The sequence below is a fragment of the Protomyctophum parallelum genome (assembly GCF_964188405.1).
Source record: "Protomyctophum parallelum genome assembly, chromosome: 20".
NCBI classification, from domain to species: Eukaryota; Metazoa; Chordata; class Actinopteri; order Myctophiformes; family Myctophidae; genus Protomyctophum; species Protomyctophum parallelum.
Window position 1 is genome coordinate 13,764,016 of NC_139718.1, and position 17,442 is coordinate 13,781,457.

At 44.0% G+C, this 17,442-nt stretch overlaps 3 protein-coding genes across 3 annotated transcripts in view; all 3 read left to right on the forward strand.

Moving 5' to 3' along the window:
• lrrc9 (leucine rich repeat containing 9) overlaps positions 1–17,442 on the forward strand; it is a gene marked incomplete at both ends in the record, with an annotated part of 32,193 nt that overhangs the window by 2,996 nt on the left and 11,755 nt on the right. Inside the window, 21 exons of the mRNA XM_083791607.1 lie at positions 28–183; positions 1,737–1,918; positions 3,643–3,774; positions 3,883–4,062; positions 4,180–4,297; positions 4,469–4,604; positions 5,041–5,175; positions 9,002–9,129; positions 9,769–9,954; positions 10,492–10,611; positions 11,547–11,738; positions 11,932–12,057; positions 12,209–12,349; positions 12,500–12,677; positions 13,825–14,045; positions 14,222–14,344; positions 14,445–14,575; positions 14,890–14,998; positions 15,113–15,252; positions 15,877–16,013; positions 16,723–16,940. Coding sequence (XP_083647733.1) covers positions 28–183; positions 1,737–1,918; positions 3,643–3,774; positions 3,883–4,062; positions 4,180–4,297; positions 4,469–4,604; positions 5,041–5,175; positions 9,002–9,129; positions 9,769–9,954; positions 10,492–10,611; positions 11,547–11,738; positions 11,932–12,057; positions 12,209–12,349; positions 12,500–12,677; positions 13,825–14,045; positions 14,222–14,344; positions 14,445–14,575; positions 14,890–14,998; positions 15,113–15,252; positions 15,877–16,013; positions 16,723–16,940 — 3,189 coding nt within the window. The remainder of the gene's footprint in view (positions 1–27; positions 184–1,736; positions 1,919–3,642; positions 3,775–3,882; positions 4,063–4,179; positions 4,298–4,468; positions 4,605–5,040; positions 5,176–9,001; positions 9,130–9,768; positions 9,955–10,491; positions 10,612–11,546; positions 11,739–11,931; positions 12,058–12,208; positions 12,350–12,499; positions 12,678–13,824; positions 14,046–14,221; positions 14,345–14,444; positions 14,576–14,889; positions 14,999–15,112; positions 15,253–15,876; positions 16,014–16,722; positions 16,941–17,442) is intronic.
• On the forward strand, positions 6,256–6,846 carry LOC310878444 (signal peptidase complex subunit 2-like; the record flags this gene model as incomplete). The annotated part of the gene is made up of 1 exon (XM_083792773.1): positions 6,256–6,846. The coding sequence occupies one exon, from the start codon at positions 6,256–6,258 to the stop codon at positions 6,844–6,846; it is 591 nt and encodes a 196-aa protein (XP_083648899.1).
• LOC310877511 (thioredoxin-dependent peroxide reductase, mitochondrial-like) lies at positions 7,293–8,335 on the forward strand. The gene is given in 2 exon segments (XM_083791389.1): positions 7,293–7,525; positions 7,529–8,335. Coding segments are annotated over 2 exon segments (699 nt in total). The 5' UTR covers positions 7,293–7,315; the 3' UTR covers positions 8,018–8,335.

Here is a 17,442-nt window from a genome sequence, read left to right on the forward strand (position 1 = left end):
AATTGTCAGTGAATTTTTCCTTTCCAGGGTACGGTTATGAAGAAGATGATGTACTACAACATGCGTGTCCGCACTGCTCAGAGGAAACTGGCTGAGACCCAGGCCAGTCTTATGGAGCAGAAGAAGACTATGTTAGAATTGCCAGAGGAGCGCATCAGGGCCTTCAGTTATGCTCTCAAAAATGTATGTGCAATCCTGCAAATAGGATGTATTTATTTTTTAGTATAGTATAGGAGGGTAGCTACTGGGACGTAAGTCGGGACTTGATCACTCCCGGCTGAGTCGCCTGAGTGAGGGGTATGATGTTGAGAGACCCGAAACCCCGATGACCTTGGGATACATCACTGAGGATACGTCCCAGGTGCATCCATGCGATGTTTTTTGTTATAGTTCTTCTATTTATAGTGACTCATAGGAATGGTTAGACTATGTGACAACCAGGTATAGTCTGGTGACCACCGGAGAGACGGGTGACAGCCGGAATGTAGACGGCAACCGGGTGAGCAGTATGGGTTAGTGCCCCAGCCTGTGTCCTCCGTGAGGAGGAAGCCCAACAACCCTCGGTGAGGCCTTTGGGAGGGCCATGCAAGCAGCAAGCGGAACCGCAGTACCATGACCCTGCAGAACCATTGCCCACCACTCCTGAATGAACTGTCTGGTGCTGGGACTCTGGTGCAACGCACAGGTCCTCGCTCTGGTGAGAGCAGGAGTGGACCTGGTGAGACGTAGGAGGGGCCCGGACAGGAGACAACCCACAGAGCCTAGTCCCTCCATGTGCCAGAAGTGTACCTCCCAGCCCTGGCAGAGTAGTTCCAACAGATTGTGTGCCCCTGGTTTTGCCCTAGTGGAACTGATTGAGGGTAGCTACTGGGACGTAAGTCGGGACTTGATCACTCCCGGCTGGGTCGCCTGAGTGAGGGGTATGATGTTGAGAGACCCGAAACCCTGATGACCTTGGGATACATCACTGAGGATACGTCCCAGGTGCATCCATGCGATGTTTTTTGTTATAGTTCTTCTATTTATAGTGACTCATAGGAATGGTTAGACTATGTGACAACCAGGTATAGTCTGGTGACCACCGGAGAGACGGGTGACAGCCGGAATGTAGACGGCAACCGGGTGAGCAGTATGGGTTAGTGCCCCAGCCTGTGTCCTCCGTGAGGAGGAAGCCCAACAACCCTCGGTGAGGCCTTTGGGAGGGCCATGCAAGCAGCAAGCGGAACCGCAGTACCATGACCCTGCGGAACCATTGCCCACCACTCCTGAATGAACTGTCTGGTGCTGGGACTCTGGTGCAACGCACAGGTCCTCACTCTGGTGAGAGCAGGAGTGGACCTGGTGAGACGTAGGAGGGGCCCAGACAGGAGACAACCCACAGAGCCTAGTCCCTCCATGTGCCAGAAGTGTACCTCCCAGCCCTGGCAGAGTAGTTCTGGAGTAGTTCCAACGGATTGTGTGCCCCTGGTTTTGCCCTAGTGGGACTGATTGAGGGTAGCTACTGGGACGTAAGTCGGGACTTGATCACTCCCGGCTGGGTCGCCTGAGTGAGGGGTATGATGTTGAGAGACCCGAAACCCCGATGACCTTGGGATACATCACTGAGGATACATCCCAGGTGCATCCATGCAATGTTTTTTGTTATAGGTAGGAGAATGTATGATGGAGCCATCAATTCTCTTGTTTTTATAACTTTCTGTTCATAACACACTTTTTTCATTTGTGTGTACTCGTAGTTGGAGTGTGACCTCTCAGAGATGCAGAACAGCTGCAGGAAGTCTGCCCTGACTGAAGATTCAGGAGACAGCAGTGACCTCCCTGCCAACATCAGCCATGATCCCACACCAGAGCATGAACTAAACTGTAAGATGGAAGCACTGAGGGGGAGGCTCAAACATTGGTACAGGAAGTTGGAAGAGTAAGTTTATAAGTTTAAGTTATAACTTATAAGCCTTTGTCAAATTTTGTGTTTTGCGTTTTTCCATGGAGAGCCAATAAACTCCTGTATTGTCCAAACCGTATCTCAAAGTCCTGACCTGTCAGCCTATGGGGTCACCCCCTTGTCTGGAACCCATAATGAGGACTGCATGCACCAAGGGTAGTGCGGTCACATCCAGTCTATAAAATCTGCCAAAGGTCAAGGGTGAAATCTAGATTATGGCTTGCACACCTGAAGCTCTCTCAGTACTAGTGATGGTAAATGGTGCATTTATATAGCGCCTTTATCCAAAGCGCTTTACATAGATTGTGCATTACATTCACCCATTCACACACATTCATACAGCGAAGGCGGAGGCACCAACCTGCTCACCGGGAGCAATTAGGGCTTCAGTGTCTTGCTCAAGGACACTTCGACACTGGGAACCTCACTGTTTTCCCATCCTGCTGTTCTACTGGCCACTCTGAGCCACTGCCGTATAATTTACTTAGGTTACTTTAGGAATACGAGGCCGCGAATTTCCGCCAGCTGTACGCCCGGGGCGAGTTGGTATGTGCTTCATTTGACCCCCCAGGGACCCCCACACGGTAGCCTGGAACTCACCTATGCTTTCTATGGCATAGGCAGCTCCCGGCAGGATCCGCCGGGAGAAACTATGCGCAGCTGCGCGACATGAGACTAATTACTTCGAGCGACAGAGAGAGAGCGGAGTGTGTGTGTGTGTGTACATGTGTGCGTGTGTGTCAATTTAACAAAGGTGCAGACGATCAGAAATCAGCAGAGAGTGAGCGATGTTTGCGCTACTCTATGCCGAATTGAAGTGGACTCGCACCCAGACTTTTTTTTTCTCCCTCGAAATAAAAACGTCTGGGTTTCCGAGGCTACCCACACGGTAACTCTGTCATTTCTCGACTGTTTCGGACTCGGGGCAGCTCGCCGGAACCGGGCCGGCGCCCTGGCCGCGATCCTGGGGGTCTGGAACTTCCGCAGACCCCACGGGGTCCCCCACACGGAGTTGCACCACTCACTTCACACGGGTGTGATTTTTCCTTATAGTTGGAAATGTGTCTTAGCAGTGGAGTAAAAGTACAATAATTACCTCTAAGATGTAATGTAAGTAAAAGTATTGGAAATTGGATACTCACGTACAAATACCTCAAAATTAGAAACTTAGTTTCCACCACTGCCGGCCAGACTATTGCTGCATGTCACTCCACTGCTCCTCTGCGTTTCTTGTCTCTTTCGTCACTGTGTCTGTCTGAATAAACTTGAAAGCACACAATCATTCTTTAAGCAAAATCATCCACTACCATTGAAATAACGTGTTTTTCAGTTGCTTCGTATTGATATTCTGTGCGTTCAATTCTTATTTTAAACTTGGTGTCAGTAAAAAGGAACATCACAGGCACAGCATGGTGACTGGGAATATCATGTTTGTTTTTATAAATGATGCAAATTCAACATAAACAAGGCGGAACAAGTCAGATAGAGCCTGCTGGTTAGTCAGTCTAGGTCAGGGACCAATCATAAGTCTGACAAAGGGTGAAGTGGCTCATCCGTGCTGCCTCATACACACACATAGCATAAGCTACTTCACTTTGTCCAGAAGAGAGTCACAGAGGTTCACAGTCACACTTTATACACATGAAAAACTATTGTATGTACTGTATGTGAGAGGAAAGCTATTTTCTGTCTTGTTCCAGGATTGAAATCTGGCATGCGCACAAACTGTCACAAGCTACAAGCAGGAATGTGTTTATGGTCGACTGCTTGCTGATGGAGCTGGAGACTGTGGGAAATGTCCGTTTTGAAGAAGGCAGCACTACAGACGCTTGGTACTTCAGATTGTTGTCGTATTATCACGTGAACTAGGAAAACCATTGACATTTAAATAACGGAACATTTAAATGTACTGACCCCATTCCATTTGCTCTTTCCAATAGGTTTATGTCTTGTCATGACCTTGTGCAATCACGTTTCTTGGCTGCAGACTACACGCCTCATAGCATCACTGGTGTCAAGGTCAACCGCATTATCCGAATCCACAATCGGTCTTTGATGCTTCGGTTTGAGGACAAACTTCATAGCCTCTTAGCCAGTGAAGAATCACCTGTGTTCTCACAGTAAGCAAAACTGGACTTTAATACCAGTGTATCTATACTTCTACTACTACTACTACTATACTACTACTACTACTAATATTTAGTTAATGTGATATTAATTTGGTTGCATTCCCGAAGGAGTTATAAACGACGGCTGGACTTCTTGTTTTACGTGGCTGACCCTGAAAAAACCACAGAACGGAATGAAATGTTACACATTGCAGAAGAAGGCTTTCAAAATCCAGAACTGTATAAGGTACATGCACCGGAGCAGCATTCGTTTAACTGAACAGAGATAAAGTTAAATTCAGAGTTAAATTAACACTCAGGATTCCAACCTTAAGTTTAAAATAGTATTTTTTTGTCCCGTAGGAGTTGCAGATGGTCATGATTCTGACCATGTGTTTCTCTGTCGTCTGTTCACCAGGCCCCTGGCAGAGAGAACGCTGTACCGCTATCCAACAGCCTGTTTGTGTCTGAACAGCCCAGGATTGAGTTTGCACAGCGCCATGCCAGCCAAGGCAACTCCACGCAAAGCAAGGATGCTGTCCCTTTCAGATATGGTATGTGACTTTCTCATGCCTGCATGTGACAGGTTGTTGTGAGCTTGTACTGTAGATCTGATATTTTCGTCATTCGACAGCATCAGACGATGTTGTATGAATTAAGCATTACACAATGTCTTATTGTTGTGCGAGTCTCCCTCTAACTAAGAACAAGATGCCAGGCAGTGTCATATGTCGAGGTTTAAAGTAGGTAACACAAATAGAGAATAAAAGGTTCTGGACACATGGTATGACCAGAAGATGTGCATCTCGTATCATTGTGCACAGGCATCAGTCCATATGATAAGAGATGGCGATGGTGTCGCAGTGTATGTGTATCAGTGTATGTGCTTAAGTAGATGAGAGTGAATCTAGACATGTATTTATTTACTGGGTCAAGCTCAAGCAGTTAAACGTCACACTCTGTTTTTAATAGCAAAACATTTGTTTCCAGGTCAGACCATTGTTGCCAAAGTATTCTTTGGTAGATGCTTCCCTGTCCGGGAGGGAGACCCAGTGGACAGCAGTTGCTATCCCAAAGCCCACTCTGTGTATCGCACTGTGCATGCTGAACATGGAATACATACAGGTACAAAACGGAGCACTCAACCATAATGCACTCATTCTATAATGCACAAAGTCTCTGCGTGTATGTGTCTACTTACGTCTGTAATCAACGTAACTCGAGAACCGTTCGCCCCACCGACTTCAAATTCGACACACTCGCTCCACACCACCACACAAAGTGCTGTGCCCGTTGCAGAGTCCGTCGGATCACTGGTTGTCCAGAACCAGCACAAAAGCCTCTGCCCAGGATCTGAACCTCATCACCCCTATATCTCTATATGGAGCTGGCCTGTTCTGACATCACAATGATTTTTCTGACATCTCCATAGATTGGTTACGTCACCACGTATGTCGGTGTTGTATCTTGGCCAATCAGGGACCACTGTTCTTACCCCAACATGACAACAATTTACGACAATTTAGGCATTTAGCAGACGCTCTTAATCCAGAGCGACTTACATTTAAGCAAGAACAAAAGCATGGGAATACATCACATAAAAGCATTTATCATGAAACATGCGTAAGCTAAGAAAGTAACAGTGGAATATCTATATAATGAAACTATACATACACTATACATATAAACTATACATATTTACTACTATGCTATACATATGTACTATGGCGTGCTATGACTATATACAATACAATTATAGTGCTGTCTACATAACATGCTATAAGTCTGTGTCAAATGCTATCTAAGCCAACAGAAATGCTATCTAAGGGGGTTAGGGTAAGTGCTATGGGCCATGATGGAGTCTGAAAAGGTGGGTTTTCAGGCTACGGCAGAAGATTGGGAGTGATGCTGCAGTTCTGACTGCAATGGGAAGTGCATTCCACAGTGCATATACATACAAGTACAAATACAAGTAATAACTGGGTGGGGCTTGCATTTCCAACTTGCATCGTTCCAAGTAGGCCAGTGCCCAACAGGCACCGCTCTAGTAATCATTTACTGCAAGGACGCCTGCACAGTGGCAGTTTAAGCATGTATGGCAACGGTTTGTGTAGTTTGTGACATCAGACCAGGTCAGCCTTATGGTCAGCCTTATATAAGGTGTTTAAGACACAATCTGGTGCAAAATTATCGTAAGGATAAGCAATGTCAAACCAAAAGCGTGGAACTCTGGCAAAAAGGAGAGTAGATGAGAATCCAGTGTGGGTTGATAAATGGGACGGAGCAGCTGTTAAGAACGCACTCGATGATGCAGCTAAGAAGCTCATGTTGGAGAAGTATTGTTATGTGGAGAACTTCAGTCTAATAGATGTCCGTCTGTTGATCTCTACTGTGGCATGTATGATTGCCATGTTTGCTCTGGCCTGGGATTACCTGTATCCCTTCCCAGAATCCAAACCTGTGCTCACCTTCTGCGTCGTCTCATATTTTATGATGAGTGGGATACAGATTCTGCACAAATCATACAAAGAGAAATGCATCTTCCTGGTGGCAGTACAGAAAGTCCCAGTGGGGGTGGACCATGTGTGGCAGCTCTCCTCCAGTCTAAAAAGTTTTGATGACCAGTACACACTCCGAGTGGGTTTCACGGATGGGAAATCTGGCTTATATCGCGAGGCGAGCTTCACCAAGTCTGTATCTTCGTTCTTTGATGACAGTGGCAAGTTAGTGATGGACCAGTTTGAGAAGTCCATCTCTAAACTCCATGATTCATTGGCCACAGAAAAAAAGAAATAAATTCCACAAATCTCAGTGTCTGAATCTGTCCTTGTTTCTTTCCCAAATATGGAGATGAGTGAGTACTAATATGAGTACTGCACTAGCTAGTAACCATAGAAAGCACTATACTGAAGAAACAATGTAGGCTTGTTGTGATGTCATATTGACCTCCGCATTTTCCAGTATACATTTTAAGTAACCTTTTGCCCGTATAGAGATACCCAAACTGTCCAAAGTTGGTCTATCAGAGATGAACTTCCAGCATAGACTACATTATGGGTACTACGATATCAAACATAATATGTACTGTATCTGTGAGTGTGTATCTCTATTCTCTCGATAAGCCCAATATGGAGACAATTAACTACTGATGTCATGGATGACTGAACCTTTTAAAGTTTGGGTGAAAGTATGAATGAGCTGGCCGGTCAAACGTTTTGGGAAGAATAACATAATTCATATAATCCAACATGGCGACCACCATTGGATGACTGCTAGAGTTGCTGCAGGAGGACTGAAAGTTGCATCACTCAGTCCCCATGGAGCCTCAGTCTGTTCTACTGTCCATAGGGCCTGTCTGTCAACCAGTGCTCTCAGATTGGCCCCAGCTGTCACTCAGCCGGCACCACATTTTAAAGCTACTGCTGTCCACAATGGAGAGTTCAAGGAGATGACCCTGGACGACTTTAAGGGCAAATAACTGGTCCTGTTCTTCTGCCCCCTGGATTTCATGTTACTCGTGTGCCCGACAGAGATCATCTCGTTCAGTGACAAGGCCAGTGAGTTTCATGACATCAACTGTGAGGTGGTGGGGGTGTCTGTGGACTCTCACTTCACCCACCTGGCATGGATTAATACACCACGCAAGGCTGGAGGCCTGGGCCACATCAACATCCCTCTGCTAGCTGACCTCACAAAGCAGGTTTCTAAAGACTACGGGGTTCTTCTGGAAGGTCCAGGCATTGCACTGAGAGGGCCGTTTCTCATTGATCCACAAGGTGTGGTTAGGCACATGAGCGTGAATGACCTGCCAGTAGGTCGCTGTGTGGAGGAAACCCTTCGTCTAGTAAAGGCGTTCCAGTTTGTGGAGACCCATGGGGAAGTGTGTCCAGCTAGCTGGACTCCAGACTCTCCTACAATCAAGCCAACCCCTGAAGGTTCAAAGGAGTATTTTGAAACGGTCAACTAATGAAGACATCAACTCACAGCTCTTACTAAAAAAGAAAAGTGAATGTTCTGTTTTAAGAGGAATTCCACCCTGTTGCTCTCTCTCGTTGAAAAATTGCTTACTACTTAATTCAGCATACATCGCACAATGCTGATGCTTGCTGAAAATACGTTCTTGTCGGCAAGCGACATAAACTTATTTCACAGCTAGCTCTCAATATTGTCAGTCCAGACGATCCAAACTATTGCACAAAGCTCCAGCTTACTCATTTAAGCCCTAAGGTCTTTGCAGATGAAAATAGTTAAAACAGGGAATGCTGGTTTCCTTAGCTTCATTTTTGTAAGTATCACTGTCTAGCTGGTAAAATAGGTATTCACCATTGAGGTATTAGTATGCCATAGTGAGGTATACCTATATCCTACTACTGCTACTTTTTTGTTCAGATAATGTGTTGTCCAGCAACATGTTTTTGATCTGGTAAATTGTTTGCATTGGTGTTCCCTTTTAAATACTAGTTCACAATTAAAAGTTGCATCTGTTCATACTCAGGTCTGTAATAAATATATTCTTCATAAAAAGATTTAAAAAAAAAAAAAAAAAAAAAAAAAAGAATAACAAAATTAGAAAGAAAGGCATTCATGTCAGACATCTCTATATTTGGAGTTTTGAGAACTGATTAATCACATTAGAAATATCATCAGTTGTGCTGATTACTAGACTGTTTCGTTAGAGCAGCAGCATTAATCCCTACTGTGCTAACTGTGCATAGCTGAATAGGATGGGGCAGGTTTACATTCCTGTATTTTAACATCCGTTTTTATGGTGGTACTTGCAGAGCCAAATATTTTCTGAGGTGGTACTTGGTATAAAAGGTTGAGAACCACTTTCATATATATGACTGGTGGCTACATGAAGACCAAGATTAAATCTTGAAGCCATTCCCTTACTAGACCCTGTTTTCCCACCCATGTGATTTTGACATGTGTTTTTTGTTTGATTTTCCAGAGAGATCCCGCTCCTTACAAGTACACAATGGCTCGACGACTTCCATTCTCAGACAAAGCCAGTGGTTCGTGTTTGACCATGAGTTGGTCTTGCCCGAGTACCTCATTGACTTTGAGTACATTACCCAGGTAATGTATTTGAATCGCCCCTTTTTACGGCGTCGCTCATGAAAGACTGTAGCCATCTATAGCTCTGTCTGTCTGTCTGTCTGTCTGTCTGTCTGTCTGTCTGTCTGTGTCTCTCTCTCTCTGTCTGGCCAGAGATAGTTAATTAGGACCCACTAATTTATTAGCACATACTACTTTTCAAATGTTCATATAATTGTATTGGAGTAAAAGTACAATATGTTCTATGAGATGTAGTGGAGTAGAAATATAGAAAATTGTAAATACTGAAGAGTGGGCCCAGGCGGTGGCGTAACCGTCTGGGAACCTGACTGGTAATCCAGTCGCAGTGTGCCGCGGGTTCGACTCCCGAGCCCGACACGGCCTTTACTGCATGTCTTCCCCCATCTCTCTCCCGTTTCCTGTCAGCCTACTGTCTGTCCCTTAAAAAAAAAACAATAAAAAGGCGTAAGCCGCAAAAATATATCTTTAAAAAAAAGAATACTGAAGAGTGTGAAATTTGCCAAAATCACTAAAAGAAGTATAGTACTTGACCACATGACGTACTAGATACACATACACCTGGGACCCTGCCTTCATTTGTGTTTCTCAGACAAAATCTCTGTTTTAACCCTTTTGATGTTGTATGTTCTGTGTTACTAGCACCAACCTCCGCCTGCTGCCCCTAGCCTTGGCATGAGCACAGATCATACTGCTCCCAATGACATTTCTCTGGATGACGAGGCCCTCAGAATGGACCCTGTGCTCAAACCACGGCCCAAGATGTTGAGCCTGGATGAGAAGATGCTGCTTAACGTGGCCAGAGCCAATGTACTCAGCCAGATCACTGTAAGGATTCAGGCTTTGGTTTTAGCCTTTTATGTGCTAGGCATATTAGAAAGCCTACTGTATATGTTATAGGCCATCGGGATGCCCCAGATGTGGGCTTTTAAATGTGACTCATACATAAAAGTCAGGGAATCTCAAACTGATCGGGCTGCGAACCCCCTGGGATACGGACCACCGCAATGGGACCCATGTGTATCCCATGTGTCCCAAATGTACTGTATGCTTTCATATTCAGTATGCACTGCACTGCACTGCACTCTCACCTCACACACCAGTGCTGTGGGGCCTTTTGTCCTGATCACAACCTATTTGGCACATTCGAATTAGGTTGTTTCTTGACCCCATCTGACTGGATTGACCAGTCAATCCAGTTTCAAACAGAGTAAAGTTAACTGCTCCCTCAATCATTCATTTTTACCTTGCTACTGGCACATACTCCTCAACTAAAAATGTAAAACTATAAAAGGGTTCTGTGACTCCAAAACATTTGAGAAACAATACCGTAAGTTAACGCAAATATATCTTTTGCATTCCTAGATACTGAATCTCCATGGCAACAGCCTGAATAAGCTCAAGGAGGTCTCCTGTCTGCGGGCATTGCGGCGACTGACCATCAGCTTCAACGAGTTCACTCGCTTGGATGACATCTCACATATGGTGATACTGTGCTATTGGATGACATCTCACATATGGTGATACTGTGCTATTGGATGACATCTCACATATGGTGATACTGTGCTATTGGATGACATCTCACATATGGTGATACTGTGCTATTGGATGACATCTCACATATGGTGATACTGTGCTATTGGATGACATCTCACATATGGTGATACTGTGCTATTGGATGACATCTCACATATGGTGATACTGTGCTATTGGATGACATCTCACATATGGTGATACTGTGCTATTGGATGACATCTCACATATGGTGATACTGTGCTATTGGATGACATCTCACATATGGTGATACTGTGCAAAGACACAGACATTTGGATGACATCTCACATATGGTGATACTGTGCAAAGACACAGACATTTGACCTTTGCGTTGAATTGCTACCTGGGAAGGAGTCCAAATCTTGTCCATCAGTTATCTCTTATTTCTTCTGTGCTCTGTAAATGAGAGAGTACGGATTTATACTCTCATTGTGCAGTGAAACAGTTCTCAAAATCACAATTTCTGTGCATAAAAGAACAGGAACAAAGTGAATTCTGTCACTATATAAAAAAGGGAAAGTGAAATTGCTTTATCCATTGTTTTATTACACTTCATGGTATGTTTGTAGTGTCACAGAAATCGACGACACCAATATCTGCGTAATGTGACCAACAACAATAGCAGTAGCCGAGATAAGCAAAAGAGAAAATTTGCCATGGCAATTCTTTGCTAACAAAAATCCCACATGGAGCATAGTAACAATTGATAAAGATGACAATATTTGGACTACACCTGTATGATGCCCGGTCAACTTTACAATCCAATGGTTCTAGCCTACCAAAGTTCAACATAACTTTAAATGACTTAGTCTACCTTCCGTAAATTGCACAGTACATTTACATATGTGTTGACATTTGCTGCCCAGCCCAACCTGGAGTTTGTGGATGCGAGCCATAACCACCTAGTGACCCTAGAAGGGCTGAGAGGCTTGGGACAGCTCAGACAACTTGACGTACGCTGGAACAAGCTGACCAAGGCCCGGAAGGAGACTGCTGTGCTCCGAAAACACGTCCCCTCCCTGCTGAAACTGGACACCCGGTACAACCCCTGGCACAGGGTGAGTATACTACCGTGACAGGAAGTTGTATCAAATGACATGCATATGAATGCCAGTGTTGAAGTGAAGCCATACTCACTGCTCGTACTCATCATATTATTAATGCGTTTTTTATTTTATTATTCATTATTAATGATCTGCTGTAATTGGTGTGTGAGGGGCAGTTGCATTAAATCTGCGTTGCTCCTTTCAGCTGGAGATGGTCAGGATGACCATACTGGGTCGTGTCACGGGCCTCACACATCTGGATGATGTTTTGGTGACAGATGACAAGGCTGCTGCTGCTATTCAGAGGGCTGCCAGCTCCAGAATTAACCAGGTTACTAATTATTTCCTAATGAATATTACATGTAACGTGGATGTTTGTATACGTACCGCACAGTAGCCTACAGTGCTGTATGCTGTACAAAAGCAATGAGAGTCACAAAATAAATAAACTTCAAACTGAACTTTTTACACTCTGACAACAGGCTTGTCTGCTAGCTCACTGCCGCACAGACAGCGAGCCCCCTCGCAGCCTCAGCCTGCTTTCAGCAGCCCAGCTCCTATGTCAACTTAGCCCATCACCCTGGGACCTCAACAGAGAGCCAGAACCTGGCTGGACTGCAAAGGTAACTATGCTCATTGCTCAGTGCATGCATATCTACTGTATCTGTCCTTCACATACTGTATCTCGAGAACTGTTTGACCGAAACGCTATGGAGATCCCTGACACTTAATTCTTAATTATTTAAATGTATTTAACTTTGACGCATGAGCAGATCACAGCCCTGAACCTTGACAGCCAGGGGCTCTCCAGGCTCTCCAACCTGGATAAGCTGATCAACCTGCGTTGGGCATCCTTTAATGACAATGACATTTCTAAACTGGAGGGACTGGACAACTGCCTGCATCTGGAGGAGCTTTCCCTAGATGATAACTGCATCACCAGCATGGACGGTCAGTCATGGACTATAACCATATGTACATGGTATGGTCAGTGAACCACTGGGGTCAACACATATACTGCGACCAAAAAACCAAAAAGAAAAACCAAAAAAAATCTAAAAACTAAAAAAAGAAGAATTTCCCCTCCCACTTCCCCAATCTGGAAGCCAGTTACATGAAAGCGCTATAGAATATCAAAAAGCTATTTCATAAACTGCCTCCCCGCCTGATGGAGGTGAAAGGAACTGGTTGGAATAACGTGTTCCTTCCACGCGTTACGTCCAACCAGGGAAACTCTCCCCTGTCAGGTGTAAAGGAGCAACTTGGACACTCAGGCATGAAGGAAGCATGAGTTCAAGTCCGTTGCTCTCCCCACATCCACCATATATGGGGACTCGGTTGGCTCAGGGTGTGTAGAGCCCAGGATCACATTCGATAATTGACACAGGGGTGAAAAATGGGTTACAAAATCGTGGGATAAAAATTATATATATATACAAAAAAAAGCTATTTCATTATCACATGACTCCGAGATTATGTTTACTTAATTTGTTGAGATTGGTCCACAATTTGTGTTGCCCCTATCGGTCTAGTTAAATTGCTTTTAGCTCTGCATATAGGCCTAGCACCAGCCAGCTAGTCATCTCCATATTGATTCTAAGGGCCGATTCATACTCCTATTTTAACGCTGTTTCGGCGCTGTAGTGCCGAAATGATTTCGGCTCGTCAGAAATTTTCAGTAGCACCGAAGAGCCGACTTTAGGACGGTCCCCGCCCCCCCGAACCTCAAATGACGTCAAATTGTAGGCTCTACAGCGCCGAACCGACTTTTATTCGGCTCTAAAATAGGAGTATGAATCGGCCCTAAGTCTAAATGGTGAACTTTTATCCAATATGAACGGCCTCCTAGCCTGATGCTTGCCTGATGATTCATCTGTTTAATCTGTATTATGTGTACATTTTTTAATGTCTCCCATATTGTTGTGGCAACATTGCAAGCAGTGAAATGATTGTACTTAAAGCCCCCTCAATAATGTGACAATAATAAAAAATAGTAAAATATAAATGGTAAAACAGAGTATATAACAGGGTCTCAGCAACAAAACCCCAGCATGATGCATGAAGTATATAATATTTCTTTCCTTCTGGGCTCCCACAGGGCTGTCCAAATTGTGTCACCTGTCTAAACTCAGTCTGAATGGCAACCAGCTGCCCTGTCTAGAAGCCTCTGTCCTGGGCCAGCTTCCTTACCTGCACTTCCTGTCCGTGGAGAATAATTGCATCGGTTCCATGTCTGGCATCCAGAGGGCCCGCTCCCTCTTTGAGCTATACATCGGCAATAACCGCATCTGGACAACACGAGACATCTTCCATTTGAAGGTGATGACAGTCTCATGGAATAGTCTTTAACCACTTATTATTAACCACCTATAATGATAAGCCTACAATAGGGACCTAATCACTGCATCAATAAATTGTAGCGTGGAAACATGTATATTCAGTATTTTTTCTTTCTGGTCTACAGTGTGAAGATTTACCTTTTTCTTTTTCTTCAGGCACTGACGAACCTCGTCATTCTCAATCTTTATGGGAACCCTTTAGTGGAGAAACTGGAAAGTTATCGGATATATGTGGTGTTCCAACTGCCCTCCCTAAAAGCACTGGATGGGATTGCGGTGGTACTGTACATCAATAACCTCGAACTATCTGATTGATCAAATTGTAGTCATTCTTTCCTGACTGTGATAAGACTTGATGAAGTCGTTGTATTCTCTCTAGGAAGTCACGGAAAGCGAGAACGCAAAGGATGTGTTTGGGGGGCGTCTGACTCCAGACATGGTGGCAGAGAAGCTGGGCCACTCAAACTACTCAGACATTATTGACCTCGACCTGCAGTCCTGCTCCATTAGGTAATGCATCGGTCCAGAAGATAAGTTGGATAGTGTCAATAATTAAATCATAATATGAGTCAGATAGATTACAGGTTTGATGTTTACTTGTTATCTTATACTTTTCTTGGCACTTTAATTCTTCAACCACTTACCCAGTTGACAAAGGTTCATGGTGCTTACTCCAATCTGACACTTTGTCAGTCTATTTGAATAGGAGCGTCTGCCAAAATCCTTAAATTGTACATTGTACTAACGGCAAGGATTTGCAGTTCCTTGTTGAAACGAATCTGAAACATGTCAAGTTAAAGAAAATGTATCCTCTTGGTCCACAGGATGGTGGATCTGACTCCAGCCGAGCTGTTCCAAAGCCTGCACCATGTCAACTTAGAACACAACAACCTCACCTCATTTTCAGGCCTGATCGACCTGCCCAACATCAAGGTTAGGATTTGATTAAGACATGCTACATTCCGTGAGGGTGGACACTGGACACTGGACACATTAAGGATTTATTGTTAAATAATTCTGGTTATTTACAACCTTACTTCCTCGCAGGTTCTCTGTCTGAATTATAATTCCATTGAGTCTATCCTACCCAGACAGCGTGTTCAGGCCCACCTGACAAACAGACAGATTCTATATCACAAAGTCAGCTCCAGTGGCTATGGTCAGCAGGGCTCTTCTAAGGGCAGCAGGTAACACATTGCCACATCTCTCATTATAAATTGAACTGATAGGAAAATGTAATAATACTTTCTTTGATGAGAGATCATGACAGCTTCTTCTCTTATTTCTGCTTTGTTGCAATAGAATACAGTATTGATGTGAATTTCCAGTTTAATACCACTTGGGGGCAGCACTGATCCATGATTGACTGGCTCTTCAATCTCTTCTAATGAAGTTCAGATTCCTTCTATAATAGTTGTTCAGAAGCACACACCTCCCTCCGCCTTTGAATTAATGGATCAATTAGTAAAATACACAGTAGAAAAGCTAAGGCCTTCAGGATATTGATCTGTTTTTCCAAAAAATATATATTGAAATGTACAAAAGTTCTTTGTTTGCATTTTTATTTCTGAACTATTTTCGTATCATTACAAAATGGAACACACTTTTACCATTTTCCATTCAAGGAATAAATAGAACTGATAAACTGTCATGCTTTTGTGTGCTCTGAGTGTGATTGCCTTGAGTCAGCGAGTGTGGTGCACCTGTGCAGTTTGACTGTTGTAAATTAGGCAGCAGGGAGAGAAGAGAAAGAGTAATTCATTCAACCAGACAGGATTCAAAATCCTCCCATCGTGCGATCTGTGTTTAAGGGAAGCAGGCCCGGCAGACAGCTTGGAACCACTGATGGGCAGCCTGGAGGTGCTGCATTTGAGTCACAATGGCATCTCCAATATGGCCAATCTGCAGCTCAGCAGGCTCTCCAATCTTAAAGCACTCTTCCTTCAAGGTATGTATGGGTACTGTACCTCGCTTACAAAGCCTGTGAAAGATGCAGTGTATAGGGCCTGTGAAAAGGAAAGTGCAGAGAGTGCATTCTTCTTTAGACCCATGTGGGAGATGAGGTTTGAAGAAAAGAAATGGTGACTTTCTTTGCAGGCGCTTTTGTTGGTGTTTGATTGTGTTTTACTTTAGTGGTGATTTGTCGTCATTACACTTAATAGTGATTCAGTCAGTGATTTATCATCATCACCCAACCTCCCCCATTTGACCTTTCATGCCTGGTCTTGCTCTTTTGCTTATAAACCTTTCAAAAATGTATCTCTGTCTCTCACTTTTCTTGCCCCTTAACTAAAGGCTAATCAACACATTGTATTTTGTATTAGATTAACTAAAGATCCATGACCACGCCACACAATAATAGGCTGAATATCACCACTGTGTCTGTTTTTTGTGGTGCTGGTGGTAATTGCACCCCCAAATCAAGTCTATTAAAACAAAACGCACATGTTGCCTCTCTGCATTGCTAGCAATGTTTCAGTCTCCTGACCTGTTATGAAGAGTTCGTCAAGTTCTTTCATGATAAACGTTGGTAGACTGAAACAACAACAACAAGCTATTAAAGAAATAACTGGAGTTGCAAAATATTTAGTTCACATTTGATTTTAGATAACACCTTAATTAAACCAGTTTTCTTCTTTGGGCTGGTTTTCTCTCAGGTAATGAGATCAGCCAGGTGGAGGGTTTGGAGGGGTTGCTGTGCCTCAGGGAACTGGTTCTGGATAAGAACCGGATCAAAGCCCTCGGCCAGAACTCCTTCGTAGGTCAGACGGTCCTGGTGGAGTTGCACCTGGCAGAGAACCGACTCCGGGAGCTCAACCACCTGGATCCCCTGGTGGAGCTCCGTCGACTGTTCCTCGACATGAACAAGCTACAGGTAGTCTTCTGGGCCGTTGGCCTCTCCTCCACAAGGCCTATAGAGCAGTGGCATCATGGATCCCCATATATGGGCAAGGACAGACAGATAGAAACATCTCCATATATGGGCATAAGAGGGACACAGGCATGTATGGCCATAAAGGGGACACAGACAGAACGATGGGTACAACAACAGATACTCTCACAATCGTTCTTGCATCATTCCCGAGTATGTCTAGTCTAAGTATAATAATATATATTATAAAATTGCGCTGTGGTTAATGATCAATAGTTATAGTCCAATAACATGATACTGTATATGAGTACTTGGCACCTTAAGTATATTTCGATGCCAATACTTTTGTACTTTTAATCAATTAAAAGTAAAAGGAATTTTACTTGTAACATTGTGGTATTGCTACTTTATAGTCTTACTTCTTCCACTTCTGCTACTGTTCGTAGCGCTGCCATAATGACAGGAATTTCAGTCTTCTGTCATACAGAAAGGGTTACCACCAAGG